Consider the following 21,536-nt stretch of genomic DNA (forward strand, 5'->3'; position numbering starts at 1 on the left):
TTAACAGGTTGCTGAAAGGGCCAGATTTGTTTGACGCAGGGAAACATGAAAATGAACCAGCAGAAAATGTAACAAATGTTGCAGCTTTGGTCCTCAATCAAAGCCAGTCTAAGGGACAGATGATGCGAAACCATGTCTTCCTCCAATCTGCTTCACCCCTTCTCTGTTTTATATGAGTTGAATGTGTGACTCCAGCGAAACAGAAAACCTGGGATTGACACCACCAGGTGCTGCCACAGCCTGGACAGAGGCTGATGATGACCAGTTCATTGGCTCCAGCGTTGAGCCTGCTGCTCTGTGCCAGTCACTCTGAAAAACCCAGACGGATGAATATTGGTCTTGTTTAATGCTCTTTTTTTCCCACACAATAATCTTTTTCTCATCCATCTGTCTCTGTCCTCCTCACACACACACACACACACACACACACACACACGCATACACAGACAAATAAAAGCACATCCATCCATCTACCTGTCAAGAATCAAGGATGTTCCCTCCATTTGCTAGACAAGGAGCACCAAGTCACCTCAGAGCATTGCATGTGCGTGTGTGTGTGTGTGCGTGTGTGTGGTTACATGCCTTAATAACAGCAGCAGCAACACAAAACACTCGACCTTTTTATTGATTCAACCTGTACGGACGCTGTGTGTCAGAAAAAGCTCTTTTTCTCTGCTGGAATACTTTACCCAGCCACCACGCTACTCTGGCACTCTTCCACCAACCAGACGATTATATCAGATTATCTCTTCATGCGTGTGACAATAACACATTTACAATCAATGAGAGCTGGGCGTTCTGCCCTAAATTAGCCATGACTTGCTTTTCAAAGGGGTCATAAATAGCTGTGAATGTTTCATAAACCACCAGGAGCAGCTGAACAACAAAGGGCGGCTGCTGTTCTGCTGTGCTTGTGGCGCAAAAGACAGTGTGGTTTTAGGAGATTACATTAGCAAGCCGACATGTCGGCAAAATGGCTTCTTTGGCAAAACTGCACGTCAGTGTCGTCTGTTTAAATTGTCATCGCACATAAACCGACTGTTTGTTTTTAACGTGGCTGCAGACTGTTCTATTGTCTCCGGTCGTCCTCGCATCCAGTTGCATCTGGCAAATATAAAGCGACAGATGAAGAGTTCCCCTTTGCCTTTGCTTACACACCCTGACTATTCAGAGCTGTCACTGAAATAACTAAGTGTCACATTAATACAAACAGTGACAGCACGCGTCCCCAGCAGCTTCCCAAAACCATGACACAACTGTGAAACTGAAGAGTATTTTAGTCATTTCCATGAGGCCCAAATTGTCATTTTACTGAACAATGTAAGTCAGACACGTGGTGTTTGGAGAGTAGTTGGATTCGCTGCAGGGAATGTGAGCAAAGTGGAGACTCTTCTGATGTGAGTCTTCTTACAGTTGTGGAATGAAGACAAAGTCTTCACTGTAATACCAGAGGATACCGTCTTAATTTTGGCACAGAGAGCCTATTGATATTCCATGTGGATCCATGAAATGCAAGGCATTTTAAAAGGGCGGTGTTAGTAAAATAGACTGTTTTTTAGCTTACCATCATGTTTTACTGTTATCATCACATCAAAAATAAACCTGGAGTGTTTCCTTCATGCATATTTAATAAGTCCTCTAATCTCCCATGGATCCCGTTTTTTTTCATAACAAGTCAAATGTCTTTTATATCACGTTTGATATATACAGCATTTGTAAAACAACTTAAGCTAGCAAAGTTACTTGACTTTAATATAAATTGGGACTGTGTGCCTAGAAAATACAGAATTCTGCCCCTTTAGGAGTTTCACCTTTGTTTTAAAGAGAGCAAGAAAAGCTCACACCGCTGTGAAAAAGTCCGATTTGGTCTCATTTGCCCGCTGTCTGAATGTAGCATGAGTCATCCTGTGATTGGTCCAAGGCCAAGCAGGTGTGGGCAACAGATGGATGATTTCATCAAACATGATTTTAAAAGTTGGGTAAAAGGAGCAGGGAAGTTAAAATATAAGTACTAGCTATAAGTACACCTAACAGTTAGTCAAGCTAACACTCAACTGTTGAGCCTTAACAATTAACTCTTAAGCTAACAGTTTACAGTCTTTGACCAGGAATGGTACCAAACTGTTAACAGTTATCTTGTTATGCTAACTGTTAGGCAGTTAGCTTGTTATGCTAACAAGTTGATCTTAGATGAAGCTGCCCAAGATCAGCTTTGCCAAGAGAGGGTCTTGTACGCATTCCTGACATTTCCATAAGTAACTGATGGCAGAATATACAGCTAATGTTAGTTAGTACGGTACTTTGTCTTTCAAAGAGCAAGATGCTGAAACATTATTTTGTACTGGCAGGCCCTCCGAAGAGTCAAATGCTTAGCTATTACAGTGGTTACTTGTGAATTACAATGCTATGATGAATGAAATGTGCTTTAGAGGTGGTTAGATCTCTTAGAACTATAAGTAAACTTTATCTTTGTTCGGAGCAGCATGCTGTTGTATCATTTATTTAAAAAAAAATTTTAAATATAAAGTTATTGCACAGAGTACATCTGGTTTATAAGCGAATTCTAACCTTTGGTTGAAATGGCGCATTTGATTTCATTCTGTAGTAATAACACAACAGACAAAAAATACAGAAAATGTTATGCTGTGTTAATCTGTTTGTAGTCTAAATACAGGAGCATATAGAGAAAAAAGATATAAGTGCAGAAAAATGTGACAAGCGCAGTGCGCTGCAAAAATATTGATGTTATTCATGAGCGATGCCAGAAAATTTTCAATTCATATGGATTTCAATTAAAGGAGCTGGAATATTTTGGGGAAAAAAAGGATAACTGCCATCTGATTTTCTAAAAACAAATATGCAGGAAATGCTTTCTTCTAGTTTAAGCTACTTTGATGTTTCAAACATTCACTTTTCTGAAACAAGGCCCAGTTTATGCACATATCCTACAACATCAACACAGCATGAAATTATAAACTTACAAATAAACGCATTGGTTAATTAAACAACAAAACTGAAAAAATTAAAAACAGCATTTGTTATGAGAAAGAAAAAACAACTCACCTCCATATTGTGGACCAACAAATACAGACCTTGCTCGCGACGTCTCCAGTTCTTAATCCAAAGCTTTAATTTCTGGTTACGTCTTTTTTGGGTTAAAATAAGTCCACAAACTAAAGTTACCGCTTCAACGTCGTCCATGTTTGTTTACGCTAAATTCAAGTGTGGTTGCACAGAATTTTAAGGGATTTCATATCTGGAATTGGAATGTCCTTGAGTGAAACCTCACACTCTACAATCGAGTGTGAGGTTATACCTAGGATTTTTAATCGGCTAGTGTGTGGTCTCTCACGTTGTGAGAATCAGCCGACAGTTCTAAAATCATGTAGTGTGAACTGGGCTTAAGACGTATATGTGCTTGTGAGATTTGGCTGTTTCTACAATAAAGTTTTGTGAAAAAAAATGAAATAAAATAAAAAAATATATATATATATATATATATATATATATATATATATATATATAGATATCTATATATATATATCTATATATATATATATATATATATATCTATATATATATATAAAAAGCCTCCCAGGAGGCTGGAAAGTGAGCTGGCTTTGCTGTTGCCTAGCAACATTGCATACATTAGGTTATTCCACTGATGGAATCTGATGATGTCAAAGTGTTATGATGTCATAAGAGACAGATGCCTTGAATATCCTGCATCTGAATCAAACTAGCAGAGCTCAAGCTGGACGGACGTTGGTTTCACCTTATTGGATTTATCGTTGCATTTTTTCGTGGATTTTTTGATAGATCAGTTGGACAGTGAAAATGTCGGCATTTGAAATCGATTCACTAACAAAGTACCAAATTAGACGAATGAGCAGAGATGAATTAGTTGTTTTACTTATGGATTGGTTGGAGAGATTAAAAGGCAGATCTGCATCACTGATTAAGCAGAACAAATTGCAGGAGGAGTTGGAAAAAGCTCAAGAACAGATTGAGCTTCAAAATGAAAAAATTATTTCCCTTACAAAAGAGTTAAATGTGTCCCTGAAGAAAAACAAAGATTTTGAATGTCAGACGATCCCAAAATTAAAACAGGAAATTGAGAGCTGGACTTCCCACAAGCATAAATTATCATCAGAGGTTCAAAGTTACCAACATAAAGTGAAGGAACTTCAATGCTCCATCAAGAACCTGGAAAGAAAAACAAAAGTGCAAGATGAAAAGTTGGAAGAACAAAGAAAAATATGTCATGTCACAGAATCGATAGTTAAGCGAGAACAGCATGCAAGTGAGGTGGAGAGATTAAAGGCAGAATTGTCTAGAAAAGTAAATGATATTGGGATGAAGAACATTGAAATTAAGAAGGAAAGAGAGAAGTCCAGACTACTTGAGGCCAAGGTTAAAGCTCTGGAAAGGAACTTGAGTGAGGCACAAAAGGAAAATAAAGACCTCGTTAAGAAACTGTCAAAAACTCCAATGGAGGAAGCGATTGAAAAAACTAAGATCGCATTTGAAGCAAGAATTGATTTTGACACCTTGGCCAAAGAAAAGCAGAGAAGCAGAGCATTGCAGGAATGTCTCACAAGGAAAGATCGGCAATTGAATAAACTGCTGGAGGACCAGTCTAAAAAACGCTCCACGTTCTCAGATCTCACAAGAGAAGCTCAGGATATAATAAAAATACTTGAGCAAAGATCACACACAACTGCAAGTTGTAGGAGAGACACACTGACAAGAACCATGCAGGAGACAGCACCCAAGGATTTGGTGGAATCGTCTCACAATAAAATGGCAGAGGTAAAAGAAAATACTTCTAAATTTTTACCAGCTATCGATGCGTCGACCGTCCAGCCATCTAAACCCCAATCGCTTTCAAATCAAAAATCTTTACGCCTGGGCGAAGATGTAGATGTACAACATTACCTGGCGAACCCAGGGAAGATAAAATTGCTGAAGCCATCGCCCCCTAGCACAGAAAAACCTAAAAGATCAGGTTTAACATCAGCAGGCAGAACCCCCTGGAAACACTAAGGGGACAAAAAATAGTAGCCAAAAGAAGTGATCAGGTTAATTGGAGTCTTTTAAATTTACTTTTGTCTCTTGCTCACAAACTGTTGGAGACACTCTTTAAACTCAACACACAGGTTTTCTCCGGGTGCTCCGGTTTGTCCTACCTTATGGAAAAAAAGTGAATAGGTTAAATGGTGTCTTTTAAATTTACCTTTGTCTCTCGTCCACTTCTTGTTGGAGAGGCAAAGAATATGAATGTATTGACTTATGCGATCTAAAGCGGAAGAAGATGGATGGCTGGATGGACAGTTTTATACGCCTCTTGGATTAACTAATAACGTCCGCTTAGACTTTTATTTATTCTTGCAGTTTGGCCATAATCATAATCAACTTTAGATTAACTCATTAATTAATAACTTGCATCCCTACCTGTACTAAACATTGTGTTTCTTTCTACGAGACACTCTTTAAACTCAACACATAGGTTTTTTCTGGGTGCTCCAGTTTGTCCTACCTTCATGGAAAAAAGTGATTAGGTTAAATGGAGTCTTTAAAATTTACCTTTGTCTCTTGCTCACTTACTGTTGGATACACTCTTTAAACTCAATGCATAGGTTTTCTCCGGGTTCTCCGGTTTTTCCTACCTTCGGAAAAAAAAGTGATGAGGCTTGACTTGATGCTTTGAAGCTGAAGTTGAATGTAGAAACAAAACTGAAGCTCCAGGATTTCCTCAACTGCTTTAGTCAGTTTATTTTCGAACTTCTTGTTGGATATTTTTCAGCTCCAGACGACTCAAAAAGACTTGGATGAGGGTTGTTTAATGTTTTATTTTTTTATTATTTTAGCTTGAACATCTACAGAAAAATGATTTTTTTTTGCAATCAGTTCCCTTTAATATTATTTTTAATATTGCAAAACAGTACATTTCTACAAAAACTGTAAAGTTATATAATGAGAAAACAAATAATTTGTTGCAGCTTTAAAGATCACGCCCCAAACAAACAGTTTTTGAATTATAATTTTCAGTGTTATCACGATAGTACAAAATATCACAATAAAATTTTATGTCACTGACTTGGTGTCTGTAAACTAGAGGTGGGCGACATGAAATTTTATTGTGATATCTTGTACTATCGTGATAACACTGAAAATTATGATTCAAAAACTGTTTGTTTGGGGCGTGCTGTGGTGGCGTAGGGAGCAGCGCTGCCCCGAGTCCTCGACGCGGCCGTCGCTGGTTCGATTCCCGGACCCGGCGACGTTTGCCACATGTCTTCCCCCATTTCCTGTCAGCCTACTGTCATATAAGGGACAGTAGAGCCCACACAAAAAAAAAGACAACTATTTGTTTGGTAACTGTTTGGCTGTGACTGCATGGCAAAGCATTCATAGTGCCACAAATATCGTTCTTGAAAAACATTACCATTTGAAGCGGGCTTCCTTCAGGGAACCACTTACTTAAAGAAAAGTGACTTATTTTTCTGCGTTTAATTTTTTGAATTTACTCATATTTAAACAAACAAAACATGGTAAAAAAAAAATTTAAAATCAGAAAATACTGTCAGTTTTGTTTATATTGATCAATTGAAAATTATTGAGATGACAAATCTAAATTCTTATCATCATACCAAATTTTTCACGCTAAATGATGAACAATACGACAAATCGTTCATCATTTAAACCTGACCGTGCATCTCATTTTGTCAAGCGTATAAGTGGACAGCAATTTGTGCCAAAGCAGACAGACGGCAAAACACTGACTGATAAATGTGAACAAATAAATAAATAAATAAAAATGACCAAGAGAATGTTGTAGAAAGACCGTAACGGATTGTTTCTCTGTCTTGTGCCGTGTGCTTCAGGTGGCTAAACATGACCAATTATAATCACAATACGCTGCAAAACAAAAGATCCTGTCTGACATTCTCTCCCTCCCAAAAAACACAAAACCAGAACCACTAATACTAATATTTGCCCGCCGACTTCATGTTTTATTCATGGGACAGCTGTGCCGCTTGGAATCAACCCCAAGCTTTACAGCCCCAAAAAAAGAATTATTCTATTAAATTCAGTGAGATTTTTTGGTGTATGGCAGACAGTAAATAATTCTGATCATTATTAATGATGGCCACCACAGCAGTTGTGTTTCTGTGTTTGAATAGCTTTTTGAACAGCATTTTCTGTGACTTTTGTACTGCTGACCTCTATAAAGAAATGACTAACTGTATAGACATGATTTATTAGTTTAATTGAGCTAAAAGGTAATAGAAACTTTTAGGCAGTTTCCCTAAATTTGAACTGATTTCCATTTGAATGTGTTGTATATGGTTTTTTTAAAAACATATCTTTAACTATTATAAAAGAATGATTAGTCACTTTTTGCATAGAAGTTATGAACGCTGTGAAGTCTAAAGTTTTTTGGAGAGAGATTCAGTTTGACCTCCAGCATTCTGGGAGTCTTCCTTTATCTCGGCCAACACAAGTGCAGCCGCTGCAGTCCAGGCATGGAAAATAGAAGAGCAGCAGAACTGATAGTTGTTGTTTTTTTTATTTTTTTCAATTTGCATGGCTCCCTCAAGCATTTGAGATACTATTGTTCAAAATTCAAAACACAACATTTAACATACAGTTTAAAAAAAAAAAAAAAAAAACCCTGAAGTTGTGTGTTGTTCAATATCTGGGGGGAATATTCCAATTGGTGAAAATAAGCCTGATCTTAATCAAAAGGTCAACTGTGTGGAACGTTGTTTTATCTTCAGCTCCTCTGGTCATGGATTCCACTGACGGCTTGACCCAGGACTCCTCAGTGGACAGAGGCTCACATCTGGCAGCTCCTTGTTTATGACAGCAGTTAACACTGGATCAGGGAGGCTCTGGAGGAAAACACATGTAGAGGCTTTAGAGCACACAGGGAACGCACACCTTAATCTGGATGGCTAACAAGTTCGCTGTGAGACTGATTTAGATTCTTTACAATGTTCAAAAAGTGAGATGGCAGGAAATAAGTAAATAACCTTCTGCTCCAAGCCTGAAGCTTGGAGTGTTCCAGATCAAAGGTTAATCACATTTTACTATGGCCTACTCAAAGCCTGGGCCTAAATAAAATTAAATCTGTAGGAAAATTTTAAAATTCATTTCCACATATTGTTTTTATTCAGTCTCAGTTTGAGCTGAGCTAACGTGGAATTGTCAAAAATGTCGTCTTTAGATGTGTAAAAGTGGTGACGTACCCAAAGGAGTTACAGATGTAACACAGCAAAATGAGGTTCTGCTGAGATTAAAACATAGTTTAAATATTTTTCATATGTTCATTAGATCCAAATCTTAAAAGCAGGAAAACTTGTGCCGATATCAATATCCATTATTAATTATGCTGTTATGGCTGATAACCAATATTTACCAATATTCTTTATATTTTTCTTCACTTTAAACACCGTGTAAAGCCACCACACTGCATACATCAATTTAAACATCCCCACAATGCTGCACTGCATCCCTTTATTTATCACCTGACTGAACAGATAACACACGGCCGACCTCACACACTCCCCTGTCTGAAACACACACACAAATGGCAACAAGATAAAAATAATGTCAATATAAACCCAGTTTTAATTATTGGACCAATACCGATATGGGAAAAAAATGACTAACAATGTCTGATACCGATGTAGATGCCTGTATGTTGGGTATCCTTATGAAAAACCAGGTATTGTTCTTTTTGCCACTTTAAAATGCAGAAGAAAGTGATATTTGTCTTTCAATAATAATGAACACTCATATCACACCACAAAGTTTACATACTTGTTCAACATTGTGGCCATTTCAATTGATTGTTGTAAATATTGCACATGTGTATAATAGTACACTTATTTTACAAAGTGCTTGATGGTTGTCTAGATTTGTACGTTTTTAGTCATTTAATGTCTAAGTCTTCCCTTGGTCTGAAAGCCTTTTGGTTTAAAGATGGCAGTGTCTGGTTTCATGGCTGCTTTCTTTACATCCTGATGTTTAGATGATGAGACTCCATCCAGATGAAAGACTCAAGAGAAGTCTGGAAATAAAGCAGCTTGAGTGGGGTGGTCCTGAAAACCAGAACCACCATAAACAAGTGTCTAGAATGCACGCAAATACACACACACACACACACGCCCACATGCACAAAAACATGTGCGCACGCGCACCCCTGCACACACACAAACACACACACACAGAGTTACTCATCCTTGACTGTGAAAGTGGATTGCCGGGGGAGTGTGAGTCTTCTCCGATGGCTCACACTGTCCTGACAGTCTCATTATAGTGGAGTTAGAGTGAAAACCTTGGTGTGACAGAATCAAAGTCATCGTAGTTGGCCTCCATCAGCTCCATCGCTGTACTGCCTGACCAGCACCAGCGTCGGCCCACAGCTTCTTCCCTGCAAACCCAGAATCCCTCTGGGAGCAGAGCTGCTTTAGAGCCAGCAACACATTTCTGATTGACTGAATGCATTTAAAGTCCTGGGAACAAAACTCATTCCATGTTTCTCCATTGTTTCCTGACTGTGCTGTGAATGCATTCATTTTCACATTAAAATTGACAAAAAAAAAACAAAAAAAAAAAAACATAAAATACATATCAGAGTTCAATATTTTGCAATAAAATAACGTAAATATCTGGAGATAAGGGAGTTGGAAGTCGGAGTTTTCAGCATTGGTTGAAAAAAAAGAAAAAACCGTCAAAAAATGACCAACAGCGCAATATGTATTATATCAAAATATATTTAAAATGCTTTTATTTGACAGAAAAAAATTGACTAAATAGAATGTTGTTGATTAACATGGTCCAACCAGTCCTGGTGTTCCTCAAGGTCGTCGTCTGCAGCAGAATCTCCTGTTTATCAAGCTGTTTGAACAAACTACCATCACTAATCATTCAGCAATATGAAATAACAACTGAAAAAGAAATAAATACATTTTGGAAATAATGAGCAGTTAATACAATGAAGAATAGGTAGAAAAATATCAATTATCAAAAAATTTCAGAAAAATTTGTTTTATAAACTTTTGCTTGATTTACTAACTCATTTCCACTAGATTAATTTTTATTGCTTTTCTTGTATTTTTTATTCTTACAAATAAAAAGTAAATAAAAATTATACTTTTTATTTCAAATAATTATATAATGTTATTTGTTTATTTTTTGTATAAAATTGCACCTAATCCATAGGGTGCAATTTTATAGCCACCTGTTTTTTTTTTTTTTTTTTGTTTGTTTGTTTGTTTTCCACACTCAGCCCTTTTCCCCCTGAAAGCCAGAAGCTTCCTACATCACCCTGACATGTCAGGCTGTTTGTCGATGTCAAGGCAGCCATAATGCGCAAAAAAAGTTATACAATTATCTAATATTTCTACTGCGTTGTCAAAATCACCCTGTGTGCTCCGGGATGGACTGGTAAACTTTAAAACAAAACTTTTCTTCAGCGTATGAAATTTAGAACAGGAGTCCACTTATCCAAAGAATGAGACATTAACAAAATCAACCAAAATATAAAAACATCAGACTATTAATGAGAGTCAACTCATTGAAACTGAATGTTGACCTACTTTCGGTATTCTTGATGCAGTTTGTTCAGATCCAGTAACAGGAGGAATCAAAAATGTAAAAAATTTTGATTTCTCCAAATCTTGTGCGAGTCTTTTATGTGAACACCGGAGGGGAAAATGAACTGCAGCACACTACAATGTGTTTTTGCATCCATAGGCATCTGTTCATTTCAACAACAGTTTAAGTCATCCATCACTCAGTGTAAGATGACACCAGCGCACTGAAAGGGAAGACAGATCCAGGAAATGTGCTGCATTCTATCAACATATCTCAATGTTTGTGCTTTGCAGGGTGGTGGGGATCATGGAAACTGACTATCACTGCCAGGATTAGCAATAAATCCTCTTCATGACTCTCAACCCCACAACATTCCTTCTCTCTTCAAATCTCTGTCCCAGCAGCTTTTCTCAATCTTTCTCTTTGTGGTTCAGTCAGCTTCTTAGTCGCTTTTCTAACCCCTCGTCCTGCTTGCTCGTCTCCGCCGGCGTGCCAGAGAAATAGATTCTGCTCTAATTGCCAATATAATGATGCAGTCTACTCATTTCACCTGACTAATTAATACTAGAGCCGGCGTCCTTTGCTCCCGTCTCACTGCTTACAGTAGAAGGGCCCATTCCACTAAACCTTCCCTTTTTCTCAACTCGTTCACTTTCTGAAACCATGTGGTGTATCAACATGTCTCTGCAGTAAGTTTTTCTATCTCACATGGAGCAAAAGCCCGAAAAATGTTTACTATGCAACAGCCCAGCCACAGCTTCATGTAACAGAAAGGTGTACATGTTAAGGTCTATTTCACTTTTCAACCTCATTTCTAGCTTCAGCACAGGTGAAGCTGTAAAAGACGCTTTTTGAATTCACTTTATTTGATTAGCAGACTGTTTGGAACTGAAGAGGGCGAGATTCAATTGAAGCCATTGTCTTCTTGAGTTAGCAACAGTGTGGTCTGGTGTTAGTGTTGGGCGTCTTGCACACCCAATGGTGGCTACCTCCTTGTAGCAGGAGACAATATTTATTCTGATGCCAGCTACTGATCTGAATAATGGCAGACCAGCAGCAGTAACTGAGCAGCCAGGGCTGCCCAATGAAAAGTACAATACTGCATTGCATTAGCATTGGAGAGGCTAGTGACTAGCAACCCTAGCCTGGTCACACTTTACCCTCTGCTGTCCTTAAGCACAGACAGGCTGGTGCTAACATCGGAGAGGCTAAGAACTAGCATTTCTTGGATGCACAACCTGTGGTTTTGGCTCATTATCCCAGTCCATGGATAATAGTTCTGTAGCATACAATGAAGAGATCATTATGTTCTCACGTTATTAGATACAGAGTAGATGTGTCTACATTTCAGACTGAAGAGAATCATATCAACCACAACATGTCAAACACTTCCAGATGTCTCCATTTGTGTCGTGCCTTAAGTCTCCTTTTATTCCTCAAGTTTGTTTAAAAATACCACCCAGAGTCTTCACTGACTCTTGGGGAATAGCTGAACAAAAGAACCTTTGATGGAAGGGGAAGTATCTTTGCTCTCATCTGTATTCTCTTGTTGGATGTCTGCACAGGGCGTCTTTCTCAGGTCTTTTTGGGTCACACAAAGCGCAACGCTTTTCAGGCCCGCGGCGCTGCGGCGGATGTCTTGCATAAACCTTTTCTCTTGTGATACTGTAACTATTTCCTATTTCCTTTTGCTTACAGCTTCCCCAGCGTGCACGGCTGTTGACAACAGGTTTTTAGTATTGTAACTTTTGGCTTGGGTGTTTTTACAACTTTCTCCATCTTAGTTTCTTTATTTTCTGCAACATTCTGAGAACAATAATGTAATGTTCAAGGAGAACGAAAGCTGTAGGATGAAAATATTTTTTTTAGGTTGTCTTCTCCTTTTAGGTAGTCTTTGTTGCTTTGCTCACTATGATAATAGAGGTTTAGTGATTCTCTAAAAAATTTTTAAAAAAGCATAATTTTTCCTTCACCATTTCTGTTATCTTTTAACAAATCAACCAAACAACAGATTTAGTCCAGAATGAAATATGACCTTTGTGATAGACAGGCGACCTGTCCAGGGTGACCACTGGACATCGGCACCACCACCCCTCATGACCCCACCAGGGACAAGCATGTAGAGATGATGGATGGATGGATGGATGGATGGATGGATGGATGGATGGATGGATGGATGGATGGAATACAAGTTTCAGTGGTTCCTTTACTGACAATAGCTGTATTACTGTAAGTTATGCAGCAGTTGCTTGAGCTTCTTCCAATGAATTCAATCCCACATGAGTTTTGGTTTTATACCATTAGATTACAATTTTTACAACATAGTTCAAAAGTTTCAAAATCTTTAAAGAGTTGTCGATTCCAAAGAGCGGCTAAAATTGTCTTCAAGTGATCCCAATTACTCTTTAGCTGTAGACAGTAAAGAGTAATTGCTGGTCAGAGAATGAGTTCACAACGTTGTGATGAGAATCAAATCGAAGCAGAAATCTTCTAAAATCCTGGTCTTTACTGGGCTGCTTCTATGCAGCTTTAATGTATGTACTGAATATTATGTAAACCACTTTTTCTATATATTTTTAGCAGTTTATGTTTTTATAGAAATTGTACCAGGGTTATTTGATGTGTTTTATATTTTCCTATATTTACAGTGTAAGTATCCTTGAAAAAAACTGTTTTAATTTAGCATATGGATTAAGTAGTAATCTATAGGCTTAAAATGAAAGCCATACTCTAATGTTGGAGGCAGCACAGCGCAGCCGTTAGACTTCATTTTCTGGGGAGAAGCCCTGCAGCCGAACTCGTCTGCTGGTTGTTTAATACCTTTGATTTTCTTCTTCCTTCTGAGGATATACTTGACACTTTTATCAAGCACGACCATGTCCATGAAAGCAATCCTGTTTTGTATGAGAGTTCACAAAGAGGGTAACAACAGAGAACAAAAAAAAATAAAGTTATCACTTCAAACTTCATGTGAATACAAATCACATGTCCTGTTATTGCTGCAGAGCTTTGATTTGTGCTTTTTATGTGACATCGTGGTTGGGGGGGAAAAACGCCTGTACTGTTTGATATTTTCCAAATGTGTTTTAAATGTATAGCATCAGTGGCTGAGATATTAACAAAATGTCATTACTATGAACCACATATATTGGTTAATGTGGTTTCTTTAAGCTTGGCATCCTGTCTACATTTGACAAGATTATTTTGAATTTGAAGAAAAAAAAAGTAGTATCCCTTGAGTTGTTATCCAGTTGGATGCCGGAGTTGGCTAATAAAGATAAAGATGATAAGTACCCTTTTACAGAAGCTCTAAAAAAACCACAACCAGATTTTAAGGGTCTTTTAATACCTGATAGCCTGGAAGACTCATTTTGATTGGGAACCAAGCAACATTTATAATATTTTGCGACATTTTCATCTGATGTGGTTCCCATCCTTGCCTGTAGTGGCGCTACACCAAGGACCACTGAAGGAAATGACACAGAAACCTCTGAAGAAGACACTGAAACCTACTTTGTTCATTACAAAATGTAAACAGAAATGGAGTGAGGTGAAAGTCTATTGGTTCTTAAATTTCTTCTTTTATCTTTGGAAAAACACCATAAGCCATTTCTCTTGTTAGTGCTAAGCACATGTTTTTGTTTTGGTTGTATTTACCCAGAATGCTCTGTGCTATAGTCCACTTCCTACTTTTAGAGTGGTGTCCGGACCCTAAATCTGTCCTGTAGCAGCATTTGTGTCAGAGAAGAAATGTCAAACTGCATGTAAGCGCTGTACAAATTCTCTCTGGCTAACATTTAGCTGCTAACGGTGCCACACTGGTGTACATCTAACTCAAAAGCTAAATGCTACAACTGATAAAATTGACTGTGTAAAATCACTGATCAGAGGAGAATAATCCAAACATGGATACATCAAATGTAAAGGCTTCCCACCAAACATGGCGAATATTAAACAAGTTTAATATTTTTGTTTTAAATTGTTTTGACAGAATTTGGTGTTTATGGCTGTAGAACTGGATTGAGACTTTAAACCAGGTAATAATCTGTGAAACTTTTCCTCTGTCCAATGAATTTATGCTTATATTTTTGTTTTCTTCAAAATTGGAACATTAGCTTTGCATTGGTTTTATAAGTTTTTGGTATTTCAAGTATTACAGCTTTGATAAAAAAAAGTAGTACAGAGTATTTTAAATACAAATAGATACAGGTGAGATTACACATTCTCATATTTCTTGCAGTTAACAAAAGAAATTATTGGGAATAATAGATGTCAGATATGACAGCTAAGGATACAGATAATAATTGTTTCTACCAAGATTTGGGCATATGTTCCTCTGTCAGGAAGCAGTTCAAGTCAAACTGCAATAACTGTGAAATAATATTTTTTCTGCCACTGGTATGTTTTGATTAAACTCTAATTTCTCCACAGTGCCTGTAGAAAACATGTGGTTGTATATTGACCTGTCCTTTATGTGGGGAGAAACTCTTCAGGGTTTTTCTAGCTTAAAATAATAACCAAAGTGCTGGTAATATTTATTTTCCTGATTTCAATTCCTAATTTAATGCTTCTTTTTTTGGCTAATTGCTATCATTAGCTAAAATAACATTGTTGTTTTTTGTCACTTTTCGTTTGGCTTTTGATTTTCCCTCTAATCTGCTGCTATACCTCCAAAATAATTGGTTTGCAGCATGTGAGTTGTTTTAAAGTGCTCCATGAAATCAGTTTTCTTCCTTGTTATGAAGTTTTAAATCCAGTTGGTCCTGAGCTTGAGGGCTTTGGGTCAGAAATAATGATGTTGTAACTTCTTTTTGTTTTTTTGTTGTTTTTACTTACTGTGACTCTGGAAACTAAAAGGATGAAATCTTCAGAGAAACAATTTGTTTTACAAAAGTCTCTTTTTGTGATTAAATGATAATCAGTGCATAACTAATTGGATTGAAAACAAACTGGGGGTTTTTTCTACCCATTCAGACTAGGCACCCACATCCTTTCTGGGATTAATCTAAACTCGTGTTGAAGTGTTTTTAACAGATGAAATGTGTCTTTGTTCAGAAGTGGTCTTGGGCAACATCCATGGAACATGTTTCAGATTATTTATCAATAAGACTTCTCTTGTCCTTCTACTTTACCACTAAGCTCTACTTTGTAGTGTTCACTCCTCTAGTTTTTTATTTTCCATTAAATGTTCTTCAGCTCTGCGCTTGTAATCAGCATTTCATTTTATTCCCAAGGTGTTTCCTTTTTGTTCTGTGCAAAATGGAAAAAATACTTCAACTTTAAAACGTTGGAAAGACAAGATACGTCTGACAAGTTCGATTTTGATTTTCTAAGAAAATGTGCTGCATGGATTGTATTCTCCTGGAAGACTTGTCTCTTGTCACAAGCGGAGATAACGAGTGGTTTGGGTGATTTAAGAACCACGAAACTTAGATATAATAGGGAGATATTCCTTGAATCTGTTAGGAGAAAAGGCAAACCATCTGATACCTTATCAAAGTGACCTAGAGGGAATTACTTTGCATAGAGATAAGTGGCCCAAGTAATCAGGTGTTAATATTTATAAGAGGAGAAATATCAAAGGAATGAAAAGATAGATGGGTACATGAAAAAGAGATAAACCTTCTTATTAGGATGTTATCTCTGCATAAAGGTATTTCTAGTTTCTATCAAGATGAATATCAGACATGAATGATGTCTTTTAATAGAATGGCATAATAAGATGGTCTTATGTGATTGGATATACAGGGGGAATATTCAGCAGGGGAAAAAAAGTGCTTAGCAAAAGCTGCAATAGTGAATTCCAAAATTAACATTTGACTATGGCACGAAATGCTTTAAGGAAGAAGCCTGGATGTGACTTAGAAAAGAGTTGTTTTACAATCAAAACAGAAAAAAAAAACTGTTTAAAAAAGTTACTTTTTCAAAACAGACTAGCATTCCTGTACTTTAAGATCCTTTTCAAAAGATGGCAAAAAAATGCTGGAGACAGTAAAATCTAAATAAAGCAACACAGTGTTGCCCCTCCTGCATGTGTTGCTGCACACTGCTGGTAAACTGACTAAACAAAAAGCCACTACACTTTAAACTGTTTTGAAAAAATGTGGAGTGGTATAGATGTTGTATAAAACACTAAAATCTACCATCCATTTGCTTCTTACCCATTTATCCAGCACAATTTCACAGTGAAAATGTTGTGAATTTTAAATCTGTCTTTAATATTATTTGATTTGTTAGACAGCAGTTGTTGTGAAACTCATTTGAATCAAAGACGAAATGATTTAAAGTTGACCTCTGAAACATTCTTTAGCATTTATATTAGCTAACAGTGCTAATTATTAATTAGCACTGTTGTTAGTGTCACTAGCTGTAAACATCAAACTTTGTAGGTCTGGAGACTGTAGACTTTCATCTAACTAAAGTTTCTTAAAGATTGCCAACATTTCCAAATGCATTATGGTTGACGACAGACCAAAACTGCAAACTATTATAGAACAACTATGCATGTCTCCATAAAAACACTTATTTTTAAAGTTCTGCTTCCAGCTCTTGTCTTTAATCTGACACCCTACTGATACTTCAAATCTTTACTCATTAACATCTTTGACTGAAAAGTGCTGATGTCAGCATAACCTGATATTGCTCTGGTCTGGATAATCCCAGTGGGGGAACAATGTAACCTTCTTGAATTTTCCTGACTGGACAGGGACAGTGGAGCCAAAAATCTGCCCATTTCTAGTTGCTTAGCTAATTAAAACTGTCAACATTAGTTTCAGTGTAATGGCTGACTGGTTCAAAAGCACCAGATGATAACAGAAACCAGATCAACTTCAGCAGCAGAAGATCCAACTTCACCATTATTATTATTATTATTATTATTATTATTATTATTATTATTATTATTATTATTATTATTATTATTATTATTATTATTATTATTATTATTATTATTATGTCATTCAAGACTCTAATAGCACTGTAGACTCCATTTGGTTGAAATTAAACAGAAATTGAACTGGATGAGAACAACACCTTAACTCATCAAAGTTAGAGCCAATTGTTCATTTCATTTATTAGATATACAGCTAAATAAGACATTTTTTTGTTGTTTCTCAAATGTCAATATCTGGATATAGCACTCATTTGAAAAAGCACCAACACCTTGCATGGAAATGTGGAGGGAACCTGTCAACCAAACACTTATTTAACAAGAACATGTGGGTTAGCGATGACTGTGCTGTTAGATCTCAGGTTCTGTAAACATCTTTGTTTATCATTTGACTTGAGCTTTTGGCATTCTTGTTGTCTTTACAGCTTAAACTTGAAAAGGCAAAAAGTCTTTAGGCATCCCTTTGTTCTTTGTACTTTTCTGTCAAACCGGTCTTGATCAAGACTTCTCCAGGCTTTTCAATGTTTCTTTGAACGTTTCTTGTCTCTTCACTCATTTTCAGTCGTGTCCTCTGGCCTGAACATTGTTGGAGGAACGTATCTTTAGGATTGATTTCACTCCGACCCATGAATTATTCAGGCCATAAAAAAATAACATGAAACTTTGCAAGGAATCAAACTGGATCTTTGTGCACTTTGTTACCAGTGGCTTATCACAAAGAAGTCTTTTTTAATCATTTATTTTGCTGACCAAATACCAAAGAAAAAATACTTTAGAGAAAATACAATTTTAGCAACAAAAAGGGAATTTCTAACGAGATGCTGTCTGAAAAGCTGGCATAAAGCAGAGGAATGATTCAGGTTTCAGGTTGTTGCTGATTTTCAAGTTTATAGATTTTGACTGTTACATACAGTTTATCCTTTATGGATAGTTCTTAACCCGTTGAACAAACGCCCATTGTTTTTGCTTCAAACTAGGAACTTTGAAATGAAGCAAAGTAGAAAAGTGACCCAATATTTTGGGTTAGAGGAGAATCTAAAGGGAATCAACAAAGAGGTTTTTAAATCTTATGATCTGATCACACTTTACTGATCCTGAAATTGATGGTGATTCTTGCGTGAGTGGCCCCTCTGTCTGTCACCCACCCAGTTCAAATCAGACTCTGGGTGGCTATTCACAGCTGCCTTTCCATTACCTGTAGAAATGTGCAAATTGATTCATGAAAATAAATTTTCTTAATGGAAACAGCAGTTTCAAAAAACGTAATGATTTTTGATAAAATGTTTTTCTGCAAGGAAGAAATGTGTTTTTTCAGCAGTTTCGAAAAAAGAAATACTGCCAATGAATTTTGCAAAACTGCAATGGAAACATTTTTTTCACATCACACGAGTCACATGATCAACAACCAGATACTACTGGCAGCGAAAACCATGAAGGTGAGGACAGGAAGTGGTAGGAGGATGACCTTTTGTGGACAGTGTGCAGCTGACTCCACCAGAGGCCTCACAGCATCACACTTCATAAGACGTTGTGCTTCATTCCAACATGTTGGATCCATTCAGACTGAGATTTATGTGCATTTGTAACAGAAACCCAGCTTTTCTAACTGACCACACTAAATGTGGCTTAGGTGTCCATAATTCAACCAATGATCAGGGTTGGAAACTGTATGCTGGGTGAAACTCTTGTGTGAAATCAGCTTACATCAGGTCACATTTGACAAAAATAAAATTACAAAACAAACTGGATTTTCTTTAGCAGTGCAGCTTTTAGGAAGCTTAGAGAATTATAGATCCAGACCACTTCAAAAGATTACAAGAAAGCGTGACTTCTCAAAAGAACAGTGTACAGAAATAATTGGTGGTTTAAAACCTTTACACAGGGTCAACACAGCATCACTTTGCCTGGTTCCCATAACCTGCCAGGCGAAGACAGATTCATTTCAGTCACAACGTCTGGCAAATGAGAGAAGAAATGTCCCCTGACATCACGCAAAGCTAGATTTCCATTTCTTTTTTTTTCTTTTCTTTTTTTTTATGTTCCATCAAAAGAGGAAGGAATAAATGGAAACGCATACGGGTTGGTGATACGTAATGTCATTAAAGTTGAAAAGTAATCATCTCAAGCTGCCTCTGAAGTGTGGACTGCCAATTGTATTTGGCTTTCTGCAGGTCTGATTAAACAAACCAAGCAGAAAGTTGCTGTTAAAGCCCAGCAGACATATTGAATTGCATTGGATACATCAAACGATGCGATTGCTCTTGCTGCTTTGAAATCTTCTCAAAGAATATTTGCTTTGTCTGCTTTTGTCTTTCATACATTCCTCATAGAAAATGTTTTTTTTTTTATTGTTACATGTCAATCTTAGAAAAGAGTCTAAATATTTCTAGGACTGAACCAAAAAAAAAAAAACCTTGGTAAGTGAAGAAATCCTTCAAGATTTTGATCCAACCTGTCAGGTTTGAAATGATTATCCTTCATTTGAGAAACGCCCTTAGTGCCAGACGAAGGAATAAAGAACGGCACGTGATCTCACTATATTGAAACATCACAATACTTTTTGGACAATGTGAAGAATTCCCTGTTGCTTTGCCTCTGACTTTGTATAATGATGTAAACGGTGAACACACTGAAACTTGACAATCTGTTGAGTCTGACTTTAAAGTAACAAAGTCGTTCTTGGCTTGTTGGAACATTCTGACTTAAAAATGTTGAAAAAGCCCAAACCGCCTTGACTTTTCTTGTGTGGCATATTTTGGAAACTTAATGGAAAGAAAACATTCAGAGTGACATTTATGATACATTTACATTGTAAACACTGTCAGCTAATCATTAACTGCTGGTGATGTTAACATTAGCATCTGCTTTGCAGCTTCTTGGTTGGCATTTGTTCACCTCTATTTCAAAATCTAAAATAAATAGATTTACCAGGATGAAACTAAATTATTCTACATTCAACACAGATTCTTCAAAAAATAGTTTGAGATTTACCAAACATTTTATTTGTAAAACAGGAAACAGTTTTTGTAGCTAGCTGAAGGTGCTGTTGGAGCCTTCATAGCTACTTCTCTTTTTTTGTTTGCGACTCTTTTTCAATATAACAAGATACAAAACTTGTAAAAATGTCTCCTCACTGTTTCTTCTACATGACATCAAACATCCAATGAGGTGTTTCAGTCTTACTGTTCCGACTTTTCTCATTTAAATGAGAACATATTTAGGTTTTAATGAGCTATACATCTCTATATAGTAAGATATTCAAATCATGAGCAATTTGTTATTGGGTTGTATTGATAATAGTAGATATTATTATTATTATCATTATTATTATTATTGCATCTTTGAACAGCTAAAGCCTCTTTTTCTTCCAGATGTAGAGGTACAGAAGTAGAATTGTTAAATTGTTGAATTAGGAAATAACTTGTGAAGTCAAATTTTTTTTTAAAAAAGTGACTTAAATGGAAAATAAATCTAAAATATTTAAGCCAAAAATCATTTTAAATTTAGTTGGAATTTTGTTCACAGAAATTCCCACCGGGTAAATTGACTTACTTGCAGTACAACTCCACTCTCAACAGGAAAACGCTTCTATTCAACCGTTTTCTTTCCTTTTCTTTTCTTTTCTCTTTCTTTATTTTATTTGGGGGTTGTTTTTTTTTGGTCACTTGTTCGGAAGCGAAGCTTCTGCTGAGAAAATGGCCCAAAGTGTGAAGAACATTGAACTAACCTGTCAGAGTCTGACCGTTGCACTGTGGCATATATTCCTTTAATAGACTGTTGAGAGCCAAACTGCTGTGGAGTTGGACTGTATTAAAGTGGCTCAAGCAGCAGTTACAGGAAGCCCTACTGCTACTTTTGATGTATGACACAGCTGCTTGGCTCATTGTTTTGTTTGGATCACATTTTTACTGTCTGCGAGTGGAATCATGTTGGTGAGAAGAATGTCTTCTATATTGTACCACCACGGGCAGAGTGCTGCAAAAACCAGGTTACAGAGGCGGACATTTCAGAATCTGTCTTCATTTGACATTTTTCTGTC

At 36.8% G+C, this 21,536-nt stretch overlaps 2 protein-coding genes across 3 annotated transcripts in view; both read left to right on the forward strand.

Moving 5' to 3' along the window:
* LOC122842618 (pro-neuregulin-3, membrane-bound isoform) overlaps positions 1–21,536 on the forward strand; it is a 424,235-nt gene that overhangs the window by 321,684 nt on the left and 81,015 nt on the right. The gene's annotated exons all lie outside the window — the stretch shown is intronic.
* LOC122842619 (tropomyosin alpha-4 chain-like) lies at positions 3,671–9,629 on the forward strand. Its single transcript, XM_044136655.1, has 2 exons — positions 3,671–4,812; positions 7,785–9,629. Exons 1-2 carry the CDS (start codon positions 3,838–3,840, stop codon positions 7,815–7,817), a joined length of 1,008 nt encoding a protein of 335 aa, XP_043992590.1. The 5' UTR covers positions 3,671–3,837; the 3' UTR covers positions 7,818–9,629.

Source organism: Gambusia affinis, linkage group LG13 (assembly GCF_019740435.1).
Source record: "Gambusia affinis linkage group LG13, SWU_Gaff_1.0, whole genome shotgun sequence".
In the NCBI taxonomy this organism is placed as follows: Eukaryota; Metazoa; Chordata; class Actinopteri; order Cyprinodontiformes; family Poeciliidae; genus Gambusia; species Gambusia affinis.

Bases quoted from the DNA above. Each gene is read 5' to 3' on its own strand.
- LOC122842619 (XM_044136655.1), top strand. From the start codon at position 3,838: ATGTCGGCATTTGAAATCGATTCACTAACAAAGTACCAAATTAGACGA. The intron at 4,813-7,784 runs GTAAAAGAAAAT...TTTTATCTTCAG, and splicing joins CTCACAATAAAATGGCAGAG to CTCCTCTGGTCATGGATTCC.